This window comes from Budorcas taxicolor, chromosome 19 (assembly GCF_023091745.1).
Source record: "Budorcas taxicolor isolate Tak-1 chromosome 19, Takin1.1, whole genome shotgun sequence".
NCBI lineage: Eukaryota > Metazoa > Chordata > Mammalia > Artiodactyla > Bovidae > Budorcas > Budorcas taxicolor.
Genome location: NC_068928.1, coordinates 33,014,762 through 33,032,019, shown reverse-complemented (window position 1 = coordinate 33,032,019; position 17,258 = coordinate 33,014,762). Strand labels below are relative to the sequence as shown.

At 48.8% G+C, this 17,258-nt stretch overlaps 2 protein-coding genes and 1 non-coding gene across 4 annotated transcripts in view; 2 read left to right on the top strand and 1 right to left on the bottom strand.

Moving 5' to 3' along the window:
• Nucleotides 1–7,490, top strand: part of PIGL (phosphatidylinositol glycan anchor biosynthesis class L) — a 52,606-nt gene extending 45,116 nt beyond the window's left edge. The window contains exons 7-9 of one of the 2 annotated variants that reach the window (XR_008201068.1): nucleotides 5,006–5,136; nucleotides 5,991–6,088; nucleotides 7,329–7,359. Coding sequence is in view for 1 of the 2 variants with exons in the window: in XM_052658725.1 (XP_052514685.1) it covers nucleotides 5,991–6,080 (90 nt within the window). In the remaining variant the exon portion in view is untranslated. Of the gene's footprint in view, nucleotides 1–5,005; nucleotides 5,137–5,990; nucleotides 6,089–7,328 lie in introns of both variants that reach the window. The other variant, XM_052658725.1, reaches the window with a different exon arrangement.
• Nucleotides 1,528–9,656, bottom strand: CENPV (centromere protein V). Its single transcript, XM_052658726.1, has 5 exons — nucleotides 9,304–9,656; nucleotides 7,243–7,341; nucleotides 5,930–5,999; nucleotides 2,698–2,812; nucleotides 1,528–1,804 (listed from the first exon to the last, which is right to left on the bottom strand). Exons 1-5 carry the CDS (start codon nucleotides 9,654–9,656, stop codon nucleotides 1,680–1,682), a joined length of 762 nt encoding a protein of 253 aa, XP_052514686.1. The 3' UTR covers nucleotides 1,528–1,679.
• A 4,173-nt stretch (nucleotides 9,657–13,829) lies between these two features.
• Nucleotides 13,830–13,902, top strand: TRNAG-CCC (transfer RNA glycine (anticodon CCC)). The gene has a single exon. It is a non-coding gene; the product is annotated as a tRNA-Gly (tRNA).
• The last annotated feature ends 3,356 nt before the right edge of the window (nucleotides 13,903–17,258 follow it).

The window sequence follows — 17,258 nt, the reverse complement described above, 5'->3', positions numbered from 1 at the left end:
GCCAATGCCAGAGACATAAGAGATTTGAGTTTGATCCCTGGGTGGTGAAGATCCCCTGGAGAAGGGAACGGCAACCCACTCCAGTATTCTTGCCTGGAAAATCTCATGGACAGAGGAGCCTGGTGGGCTACAGTCCACAGGGTTGCGAAGACATGACTGAAGCGACTTAGCATTTGTTTTTAAGAGACACAAAACTATATGCTTTATATGCCACTGCAAGAGGGAGGCAGGTCAGAGGAGATGTTCACTGCACCAGAATATACTGTTTCACCTGCAGAATGCTTTACCAGCTCCTTCCAACCTTCAGCTGACGTGATGACCGTACAGAACCCCCGTCCATCTGGACATCCTCCTCCTGCTCTTTTTTCTGGTCTACTCTTCCTCCCAGATAATTTCATAAGTCACTTTCCTCCTAAAGCAAAGAGCAATACTTACTAAGCGTTTGCCATTATGTATGTACATATACACCCAGTAGTTGGAAATGGAAGGAATGCTTTAAGAAAGCATCTTATTGTAATAAATAAAGCACTGATTATGATACAAAGCTATATGAAACACGGAGGGTGGTATGGGTCAGAAGACTGTTTAGAGCCCTCAGGGCTTCCCAGCACATATAGGCCAGAGCCAAGATGCCACAGGCGGCTTCTATTTCTTTCTGACCCTCTACTTCTTCCCACCACAAGCCTGGCTTTACCTTGTGCCCACATCTCTGTCCACAGCTGCTTCTCCCTTCTTTTCCCAAATCCTGCTTCCTTTAAAAACATAGGCTCAAAGTTATTGTTGATGGGTAGAGGGCGCTCAGATTTGCAAAATGAAAAGCTATGGAAATTGGTGGCATAAAACCGTAAACATACCCAGCACCACTGAGCTGTGCACTAGAAATTAATTTTGTGTATTTTACCACAATTTGGGGGGTGGGGATCAGAAGCTGATTGACTTAAAAAAAAAAAAGTGGAAACAGGCTCCCATCACACTCCCCGCAAGGTCTTCCACAACTAGCTCCTTCTCCTCCAGACTCCTGAGTTCATGTTCTTGTCACAGCTCAGGTGGCTTGTGACCACTCACCAGCTCTCGTTTGTCCTTTGACACCATCCCCCCCGCCTCACCCCTCGGCCAGGCCATGGCTGTAAGAACCATAACAGTGCTCAGTAATTACCTGCCACTGAACCACTGCAATGGCACCCCACTCCAGTACTCCTGCCTGGAAAATCCCATGGGCGGAGGAGCCTAGTAGGCTGCAGTCCGAGGGATTTCGAAGTCGAACACGACTGAGCGACTTCACTTTCACTTTCATGCATTGGAGAAGGAAATGGCAACCCACTCCAGTGTTCTTGCCTGGAGAATCCCAGGGATGACGGAGCCTGGTGGGCTGCCGTCTATGGGGTCGCACAGAGTTGGACACGACTGAAGCGACTTAGCAGCAGCAGCACCAGCAGAACCACTGGCCTTGGAAGCAAAACCAAAGGACAGGGAAGACGATAAACCAGAGGAACTGCTTTAATGTTAAAAATATTTATTTCTCTAGAAGATCGCACAAAAGTCAGGAAGGGGGACAGAAGGGGATCAACTAGCCTATGTCAAAATCTGAGCTAGGGGAGGACAAGAGCTGCCTGAAGACACTGGTGGCCGGAGCAGACTGCAGAGGCCGTAGGCCCTTCCTGGACAGGAGGCACGGGAGCTCACTCCTTGGACATGTTCTTGATGGTCTTATGCTCCTTCATGGCCTTCTCCCAGTCGCTGCCATTGAACTCCTCCACCACCACGCTGCGCACGGTGCCCTCGTCCAGGCAGTGGGGGGCAATCCCTGCAGGGAGGTGGGCGTGAGAGCCGGGCAGGCTCTTAGACAAACCCACCCCACAGCTCACCATGGCAGCTCCTGGCTCACTCTCCTCTCAAACGGGGCTCAGGGGTGGCCAGGGCTGACCGTCATTCAACATCGAGCTTAGAGGACAAAAGAGAAAGGCTCGAGCCCGGAGCCACCTCTGCTGGGCAGCCTGAGGAATTCACAGGCCTCGTCCAGAGCGCTGAGGGGTAACTTTCTCAGCTTTAAATATGTCCCCATCCATACAGGAAGGCAGGCGAGACAGACACTCCATGGAGCAGGAAAGGAGCAGACAGGAGCTCTATAGGAAGAGGAGTAGGTGGACAGGGTGACGCCAGGCCCCCCAAGGCTCGAGACAATGGAGACTGCATCTCTGCAGGGCCAGGTTTCCAGGAGCAGCCTCCGTGGCTACTTCCTACCCAATATGCATGGCGGCTGGTGTCATTCTTAACAACTGTCTAAGGGTGGATTTGCCCCCAGATCCAAGAAGAGGGACCTGGGGTTTCCTTGCTGGTGTTTGAACAAGCCCAGTTTTACTGGCATCATCACTGCTGTTCAACTTCACCTCTTTCACGCGCCAACCCCCCGACCCCAGGCCCATGTCTTCCCCCTGCAGTGGGTCCCTGGGCAGCATCCAGCTCCCACAGCAGCAGGAAATGCGAGTCAGGACTGGAGGGTCTCTGGAGGCCCAGGGCCAGGCTATGCCGTGTCTGCGAAGAGGTCAGCAGACGAGCCCCACTCCTCTCACACACGTGAGGGAGAGGCCTGGCCAGGCAGGAGACCGGCCAGAGACTCCAGCACCTGTTCCCAGAGTGCGTCTCACCCCAGGTGGCCACAGGGCGTCGGTGCCCAAAGCCTGCCCCCATTCCACTCACCGAAGCCTCCAGGGTTAGAGCGGGGAGAATAAAAGCTCTGGACGCCACAGCGCTTACAGAAGGTGTGCTGCGCCTTGTGGGTATTGAAGGTGTACGTGGTGATGCTGTCAGCTCCCTGAGAGACACAGACAAGGAGCTTCAGTTGTCTTTTACAGAAATAAACCCTGTAAAAATCTCAGTGGGGAACGCCCTCTGGCCCGGCTCCCAGGGTCAAGAGGACACGTCCTATCTGAGGTAGGGGCCCATCCTCACGACCTGGAGACCCGTCAGCCTGGAGCATGACAACTCAGGGCTCCTCCCAGGTCAGCTGCACACAAAACCTCTGACCTTGAGCTCCCCACTGTGGCCCAGGCCTAAATGAGGAGGCATCAAGTGAGGGACTAGATCCCCGTGTCCCCAGACAGCACCACTCAAGGCCTTGAGAACATGCTCACTGGGCTCAAATTCATCTACAAAGGACCAGGAAAGGACACATGCCAGACATCACAGGCTAACATCCCTAATGGAGACACAGGAGACCCAGCAGAGGACGTGCACAGACAGTTCAGAGAAACCGGAGAACAAGTCTCTCTTTAACCTCTGACACGATATCCATGCTCACGAACTGCAGTGAGGTATGCTCTTCATTGTCCCGGGCAAAAATCACCAACTGAGCTTACTCGGAACTGCGTGTATAGAGAAACGTGCACTCCTGGATGTGAGTCACAGGAGTACAAATCCACAACACTGGATAACATCTGCTAACATTGCAAAACGCATTTTCTCTAACCCAGCAATGCCACTTCTAGAAATGTATCCTGCAATTAAAACTCTGTATTTTATCCAACCACGTGGATATAGGTGTTAACGCACCATCTGTAAAGGCGAAACCTTATAAAAAATGGAAACTGCCCCACAGTTAAAGGAATCAAGTACAGACATTAGAATGGAATCTCTTTGAGTTTTGAAAAGAAGGAGGCAATTCCACTTAGAAATACTAACAAGCAGACCATCTCCAAGGTTACAAAGGGAACTGAAAAGGCAAGGTCTGAAACAATTTGTGCACTACACTACCATTCCTGTTTTTAAAAAGCACACACCCTGGCATGCACTTTCAAAGAATAACTTCTGGAGACACTGGGTGACTGAAGGGTCGGAGGCTTCCACATGTCTTCCCTGACCATCACCGTGGAGAGGGTCCCTCGGAGCCGCAGAGAAGTGGCTCCCTGAGGGCCCTCTTCTCAACAACCCCCCCCCCGCCCCCGACCTCTCCTCCACACACAGGCAGCAGGAAATAGTCACGTGGTCCCCAACCACGCAGGGCTATCTGATCAAACACTTCCCCTCAAGAAACTCACAGCCTCATGGCCTCCTGGGTCTCATCAGCACGAGGGCCCGGTGCTGACACCAGACCCTGTCCATGCATCCACCCACCAGCCTGACCCACCCTCAAAATTTCTGCTGAACACACGGCCCATTTTAGGTGTAATGCCCTGTGCGTTCAACCTCCCTGCTCACTTCTGTCTCCCTGCCCTGTCAGAAATCACCACCATGACGACAGGCCATGGTCAATTCTCCTGACCCCAGGGGTCACACCCTCTGAGCCCGACCACTCCTTCCATTCTAAGGATGCTCATTTCTAGCCTGCCCACTGGTCTGCCTCCACCCTCTGGCCACGAAGGCCAACCTGCGGCTCCTTGGACATGCAGAGTGTGCGCCCCCAACACGCCTCATCTCTAGGGGCCTGCCCGAGCCCACCGAGACTCGCCACCAGACAGCCCCTGCCACGCTGCCCTGCTTAACTCTCCACACGGCACTTCCAGGCCTCTTATTTCTCTGTCTCCCCTTCATAAAACATAAGCTCTGAGGACTAGGGCCTTGTCTGCCACATAAACTGCTGGGTTTCAATGTGACAGAGCCTGGCACACAAGTGGTGCCCATATACACTGCTGAATCAAAGAATGAGTTCTGTACTTAAAGGACAAACAGAAAACTGCTCCTTCAACAGGCTGGGTCAGAGAACAGTGCAGTAAACACCAGGGCAATGACTGGCGAGCAGGCCCATGGAGGAGACAAAGTGGGTAACTGTCAACTCTGAAACCGAGGGCCCCTGGCTGCCCATGTGTCTTTGGGGACCTGTCTCAAGGGGTCGGGCCACAGTCTCTAGCTGGCACCCGGGGGAGGGGGTATCGTGGGAAAGACAAGGGTGCTGCCCACTGGCACCCTCCTCCCCACATAAGACACCCACGGGAAAGATCCAGGGCAGACAAAGAAAAGCAGACAAACTGACCCAAAGTGCCTGGGATTAAATCTCAGCTTCTCCTTCCAGATGCTCACTGAGGGACCACCCAGTGCCAAGGCCCTGGGGCCAGGAGCACAGACATGACCAGAGATGCTTCCAGGAGGAACTCCCGACCCAGAGAAGGAACTCCGGACCCAGAGAAGGAGACCCTCGCACAGGTCACAACCCCAAAGCAAAGACACTGATCAGACCACAGCAGGCAATAGGACCCGAGGACCAATCACAGCCCCATCCCACCCCGTGAGCAGAGAGTGCCAAAGCTTCTGTACTCTTTGACCAGAGATTTTACTTCCAAGAGAACTGATCCAAAGAAAATTTCTAAATTATTAAAGACTTACACACAGGGAGGTTCAAGATAGCACTGCACTCAACCTAGACGTTCAAGTGTAGAAAATCACTTGTGGTACATTCATATAACAAAAAACACTACAAATATAGCCATAATTGTGTAAGTAGGAAGTGGCTGTGGCCGGGGAGTGGGTGGTGGGAAGGCCTTTCACTCTTTACCTTGCAAAGCTGGGACCAAGCACAAAAAATTCCCCCAAAGAATAAAGTTAAAAATCTTTTCAATCATTTATTTTTCATTAGGAAATGATAACAGTCAGTTATAAAACAGAAAATGAGGTAAAATTCTGTGCTGAGAAAAACACAATATTTAGACGTATTCATCCATGTCCAAAATAATGCACAAGGACACACACCAAAACACAATAATGGTTACCTTTGATTGATAGGATCTGGGTGATCTTAAATTTATTTTTTGATCCTCCATGTTTATACATAATGGATCAAATATGTATCCAAAATATAAAGGAGAAAAATAACATAACTTTTTAAAGAGAAGCATGAAACCTTGGGTGACAGGGAAAGTAAAGCCCCCGAGAGGCCCAGGAGGCTCCCAGGCCCCTGTAAGCCAGGGCAGGGCCCCCCAGCCCCGCTTAAAACACTCACCTTCAGAAGCTTGAAGCGAGAGGCCGGGACAATGAAGTGTTTGTTCTGCTTCTTCTTGCAGATGCTGCAGCTATGGAAAGACACGAGCAGACCCCGGACGGTGAACAACCCTGTGTGCCCTCTGGGTTTCCCAGTCCCAGGAGCCTGCTGACCATGGAGGTGAAGGCCCCCTCACTGCCCTCCAAGGAAGGGTGGCTCGGGCAGGCGGGCTGGGTGCCGGGGGGCCTCTGCTCTGCAGGTCCACAGCCAGCAGTGCAGGCCACACAACCCTAAGAAAACCAGGACATGCAGAACCACGTTCCCACTGCCCACCCCCACCCCCGGTTTACGAGTGACGGGAAAAGTGGGTTCTGGAGACTCACAGAAAGCAAGCATCAGGCAGATATCCGCTCTCCGCCTCGGGATCCACATCCCCCGCAGAAACTGACAGGAGGCCTAGGTGCCCTGACCTCCTCTGCACATCAGAGGAAGCCCAGCTCCAGGGCCCACAGGTCCTCAGAAGTAAACCTAAGTCCCTTGTTTTAGTCCGCCTTTTACGAAACTCTAATTCCACACGAGGTCCTCTAACAGCTTATTCCATAGGGCTGCTTCTTCTATCTGTTAGTACTGGGTCAGGTCCCCGTAGGAGGAATTCCATGGAATTTATTTATTCTTCACATATAACCCAGGCACCATGGCACCAAGGGGCAGAAAGAACTGGCTATTGTTGAACAGTCAGTTTCACACCAACCACAGGTCAGAAGTCGAACCTGGAGGGCCTGACCTATCACACGGTGGGCAGGTGCTGACAGCGGGCCCTCTGCTGACCCTGGTAGCGTCACTTGCCTCACCTAGACATATGGGCCAGGTGGCCTGGGGCATGGCAAGCTTCCAGGTGTGCATGTGCTTGCCTCACCCCACCCAGTTCTGTAGAGTTCTGCAGACTCTGCCCAAGGCCTTTCATCCAGCATCCAGCCCGACCGTCTTCAGGGTACTACTCTCTCCCACACACGGGTGGCACTCTTCTCTGAGAAACTGCCTGGCCCGAGTCGAGGGACCCCTCCACATCCCCTGAGGCTGTGCTGCAGGACTTGAGCTGTGTCACGCACACAGCAGGCTGTTATTCTTAGCCTCCCTCCATCTTTAAAATTTTTAATGAAAACATCTAACACACATAAAAGGAAAAAACAGAACATGAACCTTTATGTACCCATCACCTGACCCCAATTCCCTGCTCACGGCCATGGTGGTTTCACCTGGATCCCAACTCCCCAGACGATGCTAAAGCGCCCTCACACGCTGTGTCCTCTGAAACAACGTAGGAAGACACTCACTTGCAGTCAAAGATGTGCAGGTCAGCCGAGGCCCAAACTTCAAAGCGCACCGCCCCACAGTGGCAGCCTCCTGTGTGTTTCACCAGGCCCTGGTATTCGCTGGAAAGAGCAGAAATCAGAGAGATTAGGATTCCTTAGCGGTCAGGCCGCAGTGGAAAGAGAGCAACAAGATGGAACTGGAGTCTTCACGGGACAACGGGGACACGTTTCTGCTTCTGAGGAGGTGCCCTCAGTTTTATAAAAGGATTCAGTGCCTTCTTTGTCTATGAGCTCTTTTTTCCACTTCTATTTTGTTAAGTCGCAGAATAAATTATTCCCAGTGTATGGAAAAGAGAACTGGGGTGAAGATCCTAAACCAGCCACCTGAACATTTTTACTTATAGGGCCAGTACTAAGATTTTTTATAAGCAGGGCAATAAAAAAAAACAAGGGACAGTAGATAGGGTCCCGGCCTTAGGGACCTTGAGCAGCCATTACACAAATTACTGAATATTTATATGACTGTGAAAAAGGGTGTACAGGCTGCTAAGAAAAAGAAAGACAAGGGGACCAGACCAAGTCCAGTGGTTCAGAAGTCTTTGAGAAAGTTAACAAAAGGCTCCTATAAGTCTACTGTATTTCCCTCCAGTATTTTGCATACATGTGACTTTTTACAGAGCTATCTGTACACATTATGTTCAACTTTAATCCCTTTAAAACTTGTAAGTCAGGTCCTTCATTGGACATTATTAAGATTTGATAAATATCATCCAAGTACTTTCCAGAAGAGCTGAACACTCTTATCAGTAATGAGTGAGAAAACATTTCACTGAATCTTCTCAAGCAGTAATTATAGGAAAAGTAGCTTGCTGCAGTTTTAATTTGCATTTATTTGGTTACCAAGACTGTATGCTTTTTCATGTTTCTATATAAGCTGACTCCATTAATTTGATGTATTTTTTTCCCTGCATACACAAATAATGTGTATGGTAAAAAACAAACCTTACAACATTTGACAGTACTAAAGATGAGAGTCTCCTAACACCCAGAGGGACCCACAGTCAACGGTTTGCTCTATGTTCCTCCAGATTCATACAATAATGTTTTAACAGTAACAGTGAAGTTACATATTCTAATTTAGTTTTTCTTTCTTGAATAAATGTAACTTGCGCCAATCTGATAGGTTAGAAAAAACAACAACTCATCCTTTCACCTCAACACTTTGAATTTTTTTTTGCCATTTATCAGTTTGTTTTAAAGTCTAAATTTACTCCAAATCTGCGTTTTACGACACTGGGCAGTAGCTGGTACACTTTAAGGGCTCAAAATTGTTGGATGATGTAGATTTTAAAATGTTCACCCTACAGTCCAAGATAATAAACCAAAAAGTGAAGCACACGGAAAACCCAGTATTTCATCTCTGAGAAGACTCGCCTAATGAAGAGAATTTCTTACGGACAAAAGACCAAAAAAAACACTTTTAAGAAAAAGAGATCCTCAAGTTGTTATGCAATTGTTGGGTTGTTTTGTTTTTGGGGGGGAGGGGTTTTAGTAAAACACGACTGACAATGAAATATTAAGGGCGCTACAGGGCAGGGGCCTCATCTAGACGACGAGGCGCCCCCCGGAGCTAACAGCTCACTGCGAACCCCACGGACCGTCCAAAGTCCTCCTGCGGCCGCTGGGAAAGCCGGGGGTCCTCGGCCCGCGGTCGCAAAGCGGGGAGAAGCAGAGCCCCGGGCCCTGGAGTGCCCGCGGTGGTTCCGAACCCAGCGGCCCGCTCGGTCTTCCCGCCGCCTGGCTCCGCGCACTGCGCGCGCTGTAACCGGGCCGCCGGTCTCCCCGAAGGCTCCGAACTGTCCCAGCGCCTCTCGCCCCGTCCCTGCCCTCACAGCCGCTCTCCAAACACACATGCACAAACACGAAAGAGGCCCCGGACCAGGGAGCCGCGCCGACCCTCATCCCAGGAAGGCTGCCGCCTCGGCGCTCAGCGCGGGCCGGGCGGAGGCCATTGTCTGGCCGGTGCGCGGCTCGAGCACCGCGGGGACGTTAGGGGCGCCGGCCCGGCCGCGCCGCACTCACTAAGTGTCCAGCAGCAGCTTGGCGGCGCCCTCGAAGCTGAGCCTCTGCCGCTTTTGGAAGGTCTCCCAGCGCTCCCGCTGCTCGCCCAGGTCCAGCTCGGACGCGGTGAGCGCCGCGGGCGGAGGCGGGGGCAACGGCGGCACCGGCGGCGGCTCCCCGGGGCCCGCCTCCTGCACCGGCGGCGACCGTCGCTTGGCCGCCGGCTGCCTCGCCGCCGCCCGGCTCCCGCCCCCGGCCTGGGCTGCGGGCCGCCGTGCGCGGTCGGCACTAGGGGCCGAGGCGGGGGCCCTGGACGACCCCGGCCGCTTCTGCCCGCGTGGCTTGGTCGCTCCGCCGCTTCTCGCCCGCCGCATGGCTCCCGCAGCCTGGCGCGCAGGCCTCTCCGCCGCGCGTCCCCGCTCACCCGCGCGCCCGCAGAACCCCGCGCGCTACCGCCGTCCGCGCGCGCCCGCCGCCCCTCTGGCATACGGGGCGCCGCGCCCGCCCCGCCCCGCCCCGGCCGCCGTCCGGCCTCGGCCCCCGGCCCGCCCGCACCTGGCAGCCGCGAGCGCACCCACCCCTGCTCGCCGCGGGGCCCGCACCTGCGCCGCTCCAGCCGGCAAGCCCTGCGGGATCGCGCCTCGGGCCTCGGCTCCCGACACTCGGGGCCCGTTTGCACCTGCCGCGGAGCCTCCGGGCCCCCTGAAATCCCTGAGGGCTTCCTCCTGCCTTCCTGAGGCCTGGGTCACCCTGAATTCCCTGTCACATGCGAGCAGACACCCGGGGCAACTTCATCTCTGATGAGGACAGCACCTGCCTGGCAGGAGCCATCGTGCGCCCGAATGAGCTAGGTAATGTGGATAAATGACCTGCCTCTCCGGGACAAGCAGCAGCTGAAATCAGAGTTCTCACACTTGGGCATTCCTGACAGATTATAAAACAGCATCTTCAGGGGCTCGAGAGTCAACAGATTATTTAAATTTAATAAATGAATGAACTCCGCACCAAATTCTATTATTATGGTTCTATTGATCACAGCACCAATTTAAAGACAAACTCACAAGAACCACTGATGGAACTCAAATATTTTCCAAACCTATTTTGTTTCCCTATTTTATTCATATATTCAAAGAAATAACATTTTCATTTACTAATTTTTACTATTTTTTGTGCCCTACTTCCTTAATTTTCACCTTCCTTTAATTCTGTTTTTATCTTATCATTAGTTTATTGAATTAAATACAGAGGTTCTTTATTTTTAGTATTTTGTTGTTGTTGTTCAGTCGCTAGGTTGTGTTTGATTCTGCGATCCCATGGACTGTCACACACCAGACTCTTCTGTCCTCCACTGTCTCCTGGAGTTTGTGCAAATTTATTTCGAGTCAGTGAAGCCATCCAACCATCTCATCCTCTGCCACCCTTTTCCCTTTTTGCCTTTAATCTTTCCCAGCATCAACATCTTTTCCACTGAGTGGGCTCTTTGAAGCAGGTGGCCAAAGTGGAGCTTCAGCTTCAGCATCAGTTGTTCCAAAGAATATTTAGGGTTGATTTCCTTTAGAAGTGACTGGTTTGATCTCTTTGCAGTTCAATGGATTCTCAAGACTCCTCCAGCACCACAATTGGAAAGCATCAGTCCTTCGGTGCTCAGTCTTCTTTGTACATGACTACTGGAAAAACCATGGCTTTGATTATATGGACCTTTGCAGGCAAGGTTAACGTCTCTGCTTTTTAATACACTGTCTATGTTTGTCATAGTTTCCTTTCAAGGAGCAAATGTGTCTTTTAATTTCAAGGCTGCAGTCACTGTCCACAGGAATATTAATGACTATAAATTTCCCTGTGAGTACAGCTTTAGCTGTATGTATCAGGGGTTCATTGGAGGTGTACAGTTTACACACAGCAAAATACACATATCTTTTATCTTCTATTTTATTGAATACTTTTAAAAATTAAGATGAAAGTGATATAACAGACATTTTAACATGTAGTTCACTGACACTGCATTCATGGTTCTGTACAGTACCACCTCGATCTAGTTCCAAACTCTTCTATTGTTTTTATATTACATTTATACCTTGCTGGTAAATAGAAAATTCACTGAGATAAACACTGTGTCGATTTCCCTCAGCAGATAAGTGACATTTTACTGAACGATTTTTTAACAAGGGTAGCTAAGACACTCCATCTGTATTAACTCTTTCCTAGGCTGCCACCTTTGGGCCAGTTTATGACTCCTTCACTTGGGGTAAATTCCCAATAAATCTGATTTAACTTTTTAACAAGTTTGCTTTAAAATTTTTTTTTTGGAAAAAAGGAAGATAAAATTGACACTTTGCTAAAGTGCAATTTTTGTGACTTTTTTTGGAGGAGTTCAATTTTTTTTTTTTTTGAAAGTATAGTTGATTTACAAGGTTTCTGGTATACAGCAGTGACTCATTTATACATATATATATATTTTGTATTCTTTTCTGTTATGATTTATGATAAGATATTGATATTCCCTGTTTGATAGGAACTTGTTTATCCATTCTATATATAATATACATCTGCTAACACCAAACTCTCTAACAACTGGTTTATTAGCAAACCAATCTGCTAACAATCCAACACTCCCCACTCCGCTCCCCCTTGGCAACCACAAGTCTGCTCTCTGTCTGTGCGTCTGTTTCTCCTCAGTAAACAAGATCATTTGTGTCATATTTTAGATTCCACATATAAGTAGTATCATATGGTATTTCTCTTTCTCTGACTCAGTTCACTTAGTATGATAATCTCTAAGTCAATCCATGTTGCTGCAAATGGCATTATTTCATTCCTTTTTTATGGCTGAGTAACATTCCATGGTATATATGTACCCTATCTTCTTTATCCATTCATCTGTCATGGACAAGTACATTGCTTCCATGTCTTGGCTATTGTAAATGGTGCTGCTTTGAATATAGAGATGAATGTATCTTTCTGAATTATAATTTTGTCCAGATAAATGCCCAGAGTGGGATTGCTCTAGACATCATATGGCAATTCTACTTTTCATTTTTTTTAGTGCCGTTCTCCGCAGTGGCTGTGTCAATTTACATTATCATTTAAATGTGTGGGAGGGTTCCATTTTCTCCACCCTCCCCAGCATTTTTTGTAGACTTTTTAATGATAGCCATTCTGACTGGTATTTCTCTAATAATTAGTGATACTGAGCAACTTTTCATGTGCCTGTTTGCCATCTGTATGTCTTCTATTGAGGTTTCCTGCCTATATTTTGACTGGGTATTTTGGTTCTTTGCTCTTGAGTTGTATGAGCTGTTTATTTTGGAAATTAAACCCTTGCTGGTTGTGCTATTTGCAAGTATTTTCTCCTTTACCACAGGTTGTCTTTTCACTTTGTTTATGGTTTCCTTTGCTGGCAAAATGCACGTATCTTAAATATACAGCTTACGTAACCACCACCAACTCAAATACAGAACATTTCCAGCAGTTTAGAGAGTTTCTCTCAGGTGAAAGAACAGAGGGGACCAGTATTTTGACTTCTATCACCAGAGGTTAGTTTTACCTATTCTTGAACCTTTACAAACAGCATGTCTGACATCTTTCACTCACTATAATGTTTTTGAAAATCATCCATGTTGTTTTGTGTACATGATTTTATTTGCTGTTGTATAATATTTGACATGAATACATCACAGTTTATCCTCCTGTTGGTGGATATTTGGGTTGTTTCCAGCTTGGGGGCTATTATGAATAAAGCTGTTATTTTATTTACATTTGTGTACAAGTCTGTGAACTCAGTTTGGTATATATACTTAGGAGTGAAATTGCTGGGTCATAAATTAGCAGTATACTCTTAGAAGAACTACAAAGAGCTTTCCAAAGGCCACACCATTTTATATCCCACCCGTGTATGAGAGTCACGGGTATGCTATACCCTCACATTTGGTATTGTCAGTCTTTTAAAATTTAGCCTTTCTGGTGTTTTTTTTTTTTCATGTCTTTGACAAGCAGTGATGTTGAAAAACCTTTTCATGTGCTTATTGACCACTTGGACATCTCTCTAAAGTGCCTGCTGACAGGCACTAAATTGGCTTGTTTGATATATAAGACTTATTTATGTCTGGATGTGAGTTCTAGGCCAGACATATATATTTAAAATATATGCAACTAGAGATTATCATACTATGTGAATTAAGTCAGAAAGAGAAAGACGAATACCATATGATATCACTTATATGTAAAATCTATCTACAAAACGGAAACAGACTCACAGACATAGAGAGCAGACTTGTGGTTGCCAAGGAGAAGGGGAGGTGGGAGGAGAGGACTGGGAGTTTGGGACCAGCAGAGGTAAACTACTGATACAGGATGCATAAACAACAAGGTCCTACTGTATAGCACAGGGAAGTGTATCCAGTATCTTGTGATAAACCATAATGGAAAAGAATATAAAAAAGGATATATACATAACTGAATCATTTCATTGTACAGCAGAAACTAACACAACATTGTAAATCAATTATATACTTCAATTTTAAAAATTTCTTTAAAGGAATGTAGGAACTTTCCTGGTGGTCCAGTGGTTAAGACTCTGTACTCCCAATGCAAGGGGCACAGGTTAGATCCCTGGTCAGGAAACTAAGATCCCAAATGCCATGTGGTGCGGCCAAAATAAAAAGGAACACAGCCTGACTGACACCTTGATTTTATCCAGTAAGATCTACATTGGACCTCTGACCTCCAGAACTGGAAGATAATGGCTACTTTTAGCCATTATATATACATATGACTTCCCCGGTGGCCAAGTGGCTAAGACGCCAAGCTCCTAATGCAGTGGACCTGAGTTCGATCTCTGGTCAGGGAACTAGATTCCACATGTCACAACTAAGATGGAAGATCCCAAGTGCCACACGCAGTTAAGACCTGGCACAGCCAAATAAATAATAAATAAATAAAATTTAAGTGGGCATCTTTTGGTTCTAGTCCAGCCCCTAAAATTACAACATAACAAGGTCTCTGGTGACTCAGGATGTGGAGAGATAGACCCAGAGTATGATGTGCTGGCATAACAATGACAGGGTACACTCAACTTTAAAAGAAAAACATGAAAACCCTTGGCAAATCTGCACAGGATTTTGGGAAAAGGGAATCTGAAAACAGTACAGTGTATTCGACTTGCTTTTTTCTAAAGCATAAGTTCCCATGATTTTGGCCAGAATTGCTAGAAATATAGATGCATAAGAGAGTACATAACATTGCCCTCCAACGGCAAGCATGCTTTTCTGATACAGTTTGTGCTTGAGATTGAAGGTTGTTTTAGTTGTTTAATTGGTAAGTCATGGCCAACTCTTGCCACCCCATGGACTGTATTGCTTGCTTGCTAAGTCGATTCAGTCATGTCCGACTCTGGGCGACACTATGGACTGTAGCCCACCAGGCCCCTCTGTACGTGGGATTCTCTAGGCAAGAATACTGGAGTTGATTGCCATGCCCTTCTCCAGGGGATCTCCCCAACCCAAGGATTGAACTGGCCTGCCGTCTCTTATGTCTCTTGCATTGGCAAGCCGGTTTGTTACCACTAGCGCCACCTGGGAAGCCCCATGGACTGTATAGCCTAGGCTGATTCAGCTCCTTGGAGTGTGCAGAATCCACACCCGCCACCAGAGGGTAGGAGTCCCTGTGACACACAGACCAGGCAGGCGCAGCCTCAGGGGGTTAGTGCCCACTCTTAGACACATCATTTTGTACCCACAGGCAGGCTTGAGGCTACCTGCAAGCTTTCTGACTAGCTGCAGATGCAGAAAGCACCTAACAGAGGTTAGGGTGGGCCAGCCTCACTGTCCCTCTCAATCACAGGAAGTGAAGTGAAGTGAAGTGCTGCTACTGCTAAGTCACTTCAGTCATGTCCGACTCTGTGTGACCCCATAGACGGCAGCCTGCCAGGCTCCCCCGTCCCTGGGATTCTCCAGGCAAGAACACTGGAGTGGGTTGCCATTTCCTTCTCCAATGCATAAAAGTGAAAAGTGAAAGTGAAGTCGCTCAGTCGTGTCCGACTCTTAGCGACCCCATGGACTGCAGCCCACCAGGCTCCTCCATCCATGGGATTTTCCAGGCAAGAGTACTGGAGTGGGATGAAGTGAGGAGCACCCAAATCTCTCTGGTCCTGTGACAGGCTTGTTGCTGTCCCTGCTGCTATTTATATCAATTTCTCCTCCCTCCTACGGACATGCCAACGGTAACTTCTGTTTTCTGAGGATTTGCGGGGCCACCACTAACTTCTGTGCCGATCAGAACATGAAGTCTCCGTTCCGGGCAGACACAAGCTGGCAGACATAGGACCTGGCAAGCTGACTGACTGCTCCTGAGTTTAAAAAAAAAAAGCCTCTCTCTGGGCAAGGGGGGTCAGTAGTCCTGAGACCTTCATAAGCACCAGGCACAGCGCCAACAGGTGCTTCACATACTGTGTCTGACGGTCCTCAGGCAGGCACAGTGAGTGTCTACATTCTCCTGATGTGGAAATTGAGGGTGTAGATAACTCATGCTCACACAGCTAGCAGGTGGCAGGGTTCATTTCAGAGGGAAGGGCAATGACTTTGGTTGCCTGAAACTTCCTCCCACACCCACTGCGCTCACTGGAGCCCCAGCTAATGCAGAGCCTCCCAAATGAGCTCCCTGCATTCAAGTCTCCTGCCTCCCCTCCTACTCCCTCACAGCGGGCAAGAGTGATTTTTTTTTAGTTCCTTAAGCTTTGTTTTGTATGTTCTTTTTTCCAAGGAAGAAGCTGCTCCTTTCTTAACTGACTGGGTTTCACACGGTAACAAAGGCCCCCGTCCAGACACCCCTCAGGGCCCCGGAGTCCCGAGTCAGGGCGTCCCAAGTTGGGTAGGGGGAAGGCAGCCCTCCACTGCCCAGGGGTGTGGTGGGCATACCTTGCTGCCCATAAATACCCTCCACAAATACAGCCCAGTTGTTTCCAGGTAAACAGGCTGAGCTGTAGCAGTCCCAGGGCCTGGCACTAGAGGGACCCTGCTCCGAGGACAGGGGTCCCACACTGGCACCTGCACCCACACCTGCTGGCAGTCCCAGCCCAGAGCGCCAGGGGGCAGAGCTTCCTCATGGCAGTGGTCCCAGTGCCTGCGAGCCGCAGCTCCTCATTGTTAGAGTAACTACAGAATATACATGTACAGGTCAAATTACATTAATAAAAAGAATGTCCAACTAGATTAACGAATGGAGCTTTTGTCCATTTTTCTAACATTCCCAACATCCTCCTCCCTGCTCCCTAAGAAGTAACCACCACCCTGAATCTGCTGCTTATCTGATCACATGTGTGGTGGTAGTGGTGGTTCAGTCGTGTCCAACTCTTGCGACCCCACGGACTGTAGCCTGCCAGGCTCCCCTGTCCATGGGATTCACCAGGCAAGAATACTGGAGGGGCTTGCCATTTCCTTCTCCAGGGGACCTTCCTGACCCAGGAATCGAACCTGGGTTTCCTGTATTGCAGGCAGATTCTTTACTGACTGAGCTACGAGGAAAGCCTTATCACCTGTGTATGTACATCTAAATGGGCTTCCCAGGTGGCTCAGAGGTAAATAATTCGCCTGTAGTGCAGGAGACGCAGGTTTGATCCCTGGGTTGGGAAGAGCCCCTGGAGGAGGAAATGGCAACCCACTCCAGTATGCTTGTCTGGGAAATCCTATGGACAGAGAAGCCTGGCGGGCTACAGTCCATGTGGTTGTGAAAGAGTCAGACGCAACTTAGTGACCAAACAACAACAAACGATGTACATGTATTTAGATTTTACTCGTTTGTTTTTGAATTTTATGTAAGTAAAATAGTACTGTATGCCTTCTTCTGAGACTGTTCTTTTGTGAGTCATCCCTGTGGACATGTGTAGTGGGAGCTGATGCATGTTCACTGGTGCACAGGATTCACAGAACGAACATCCCACAATGCCCATGTCGCTGTTGACAGAGATACAGGTTTAGATGTTG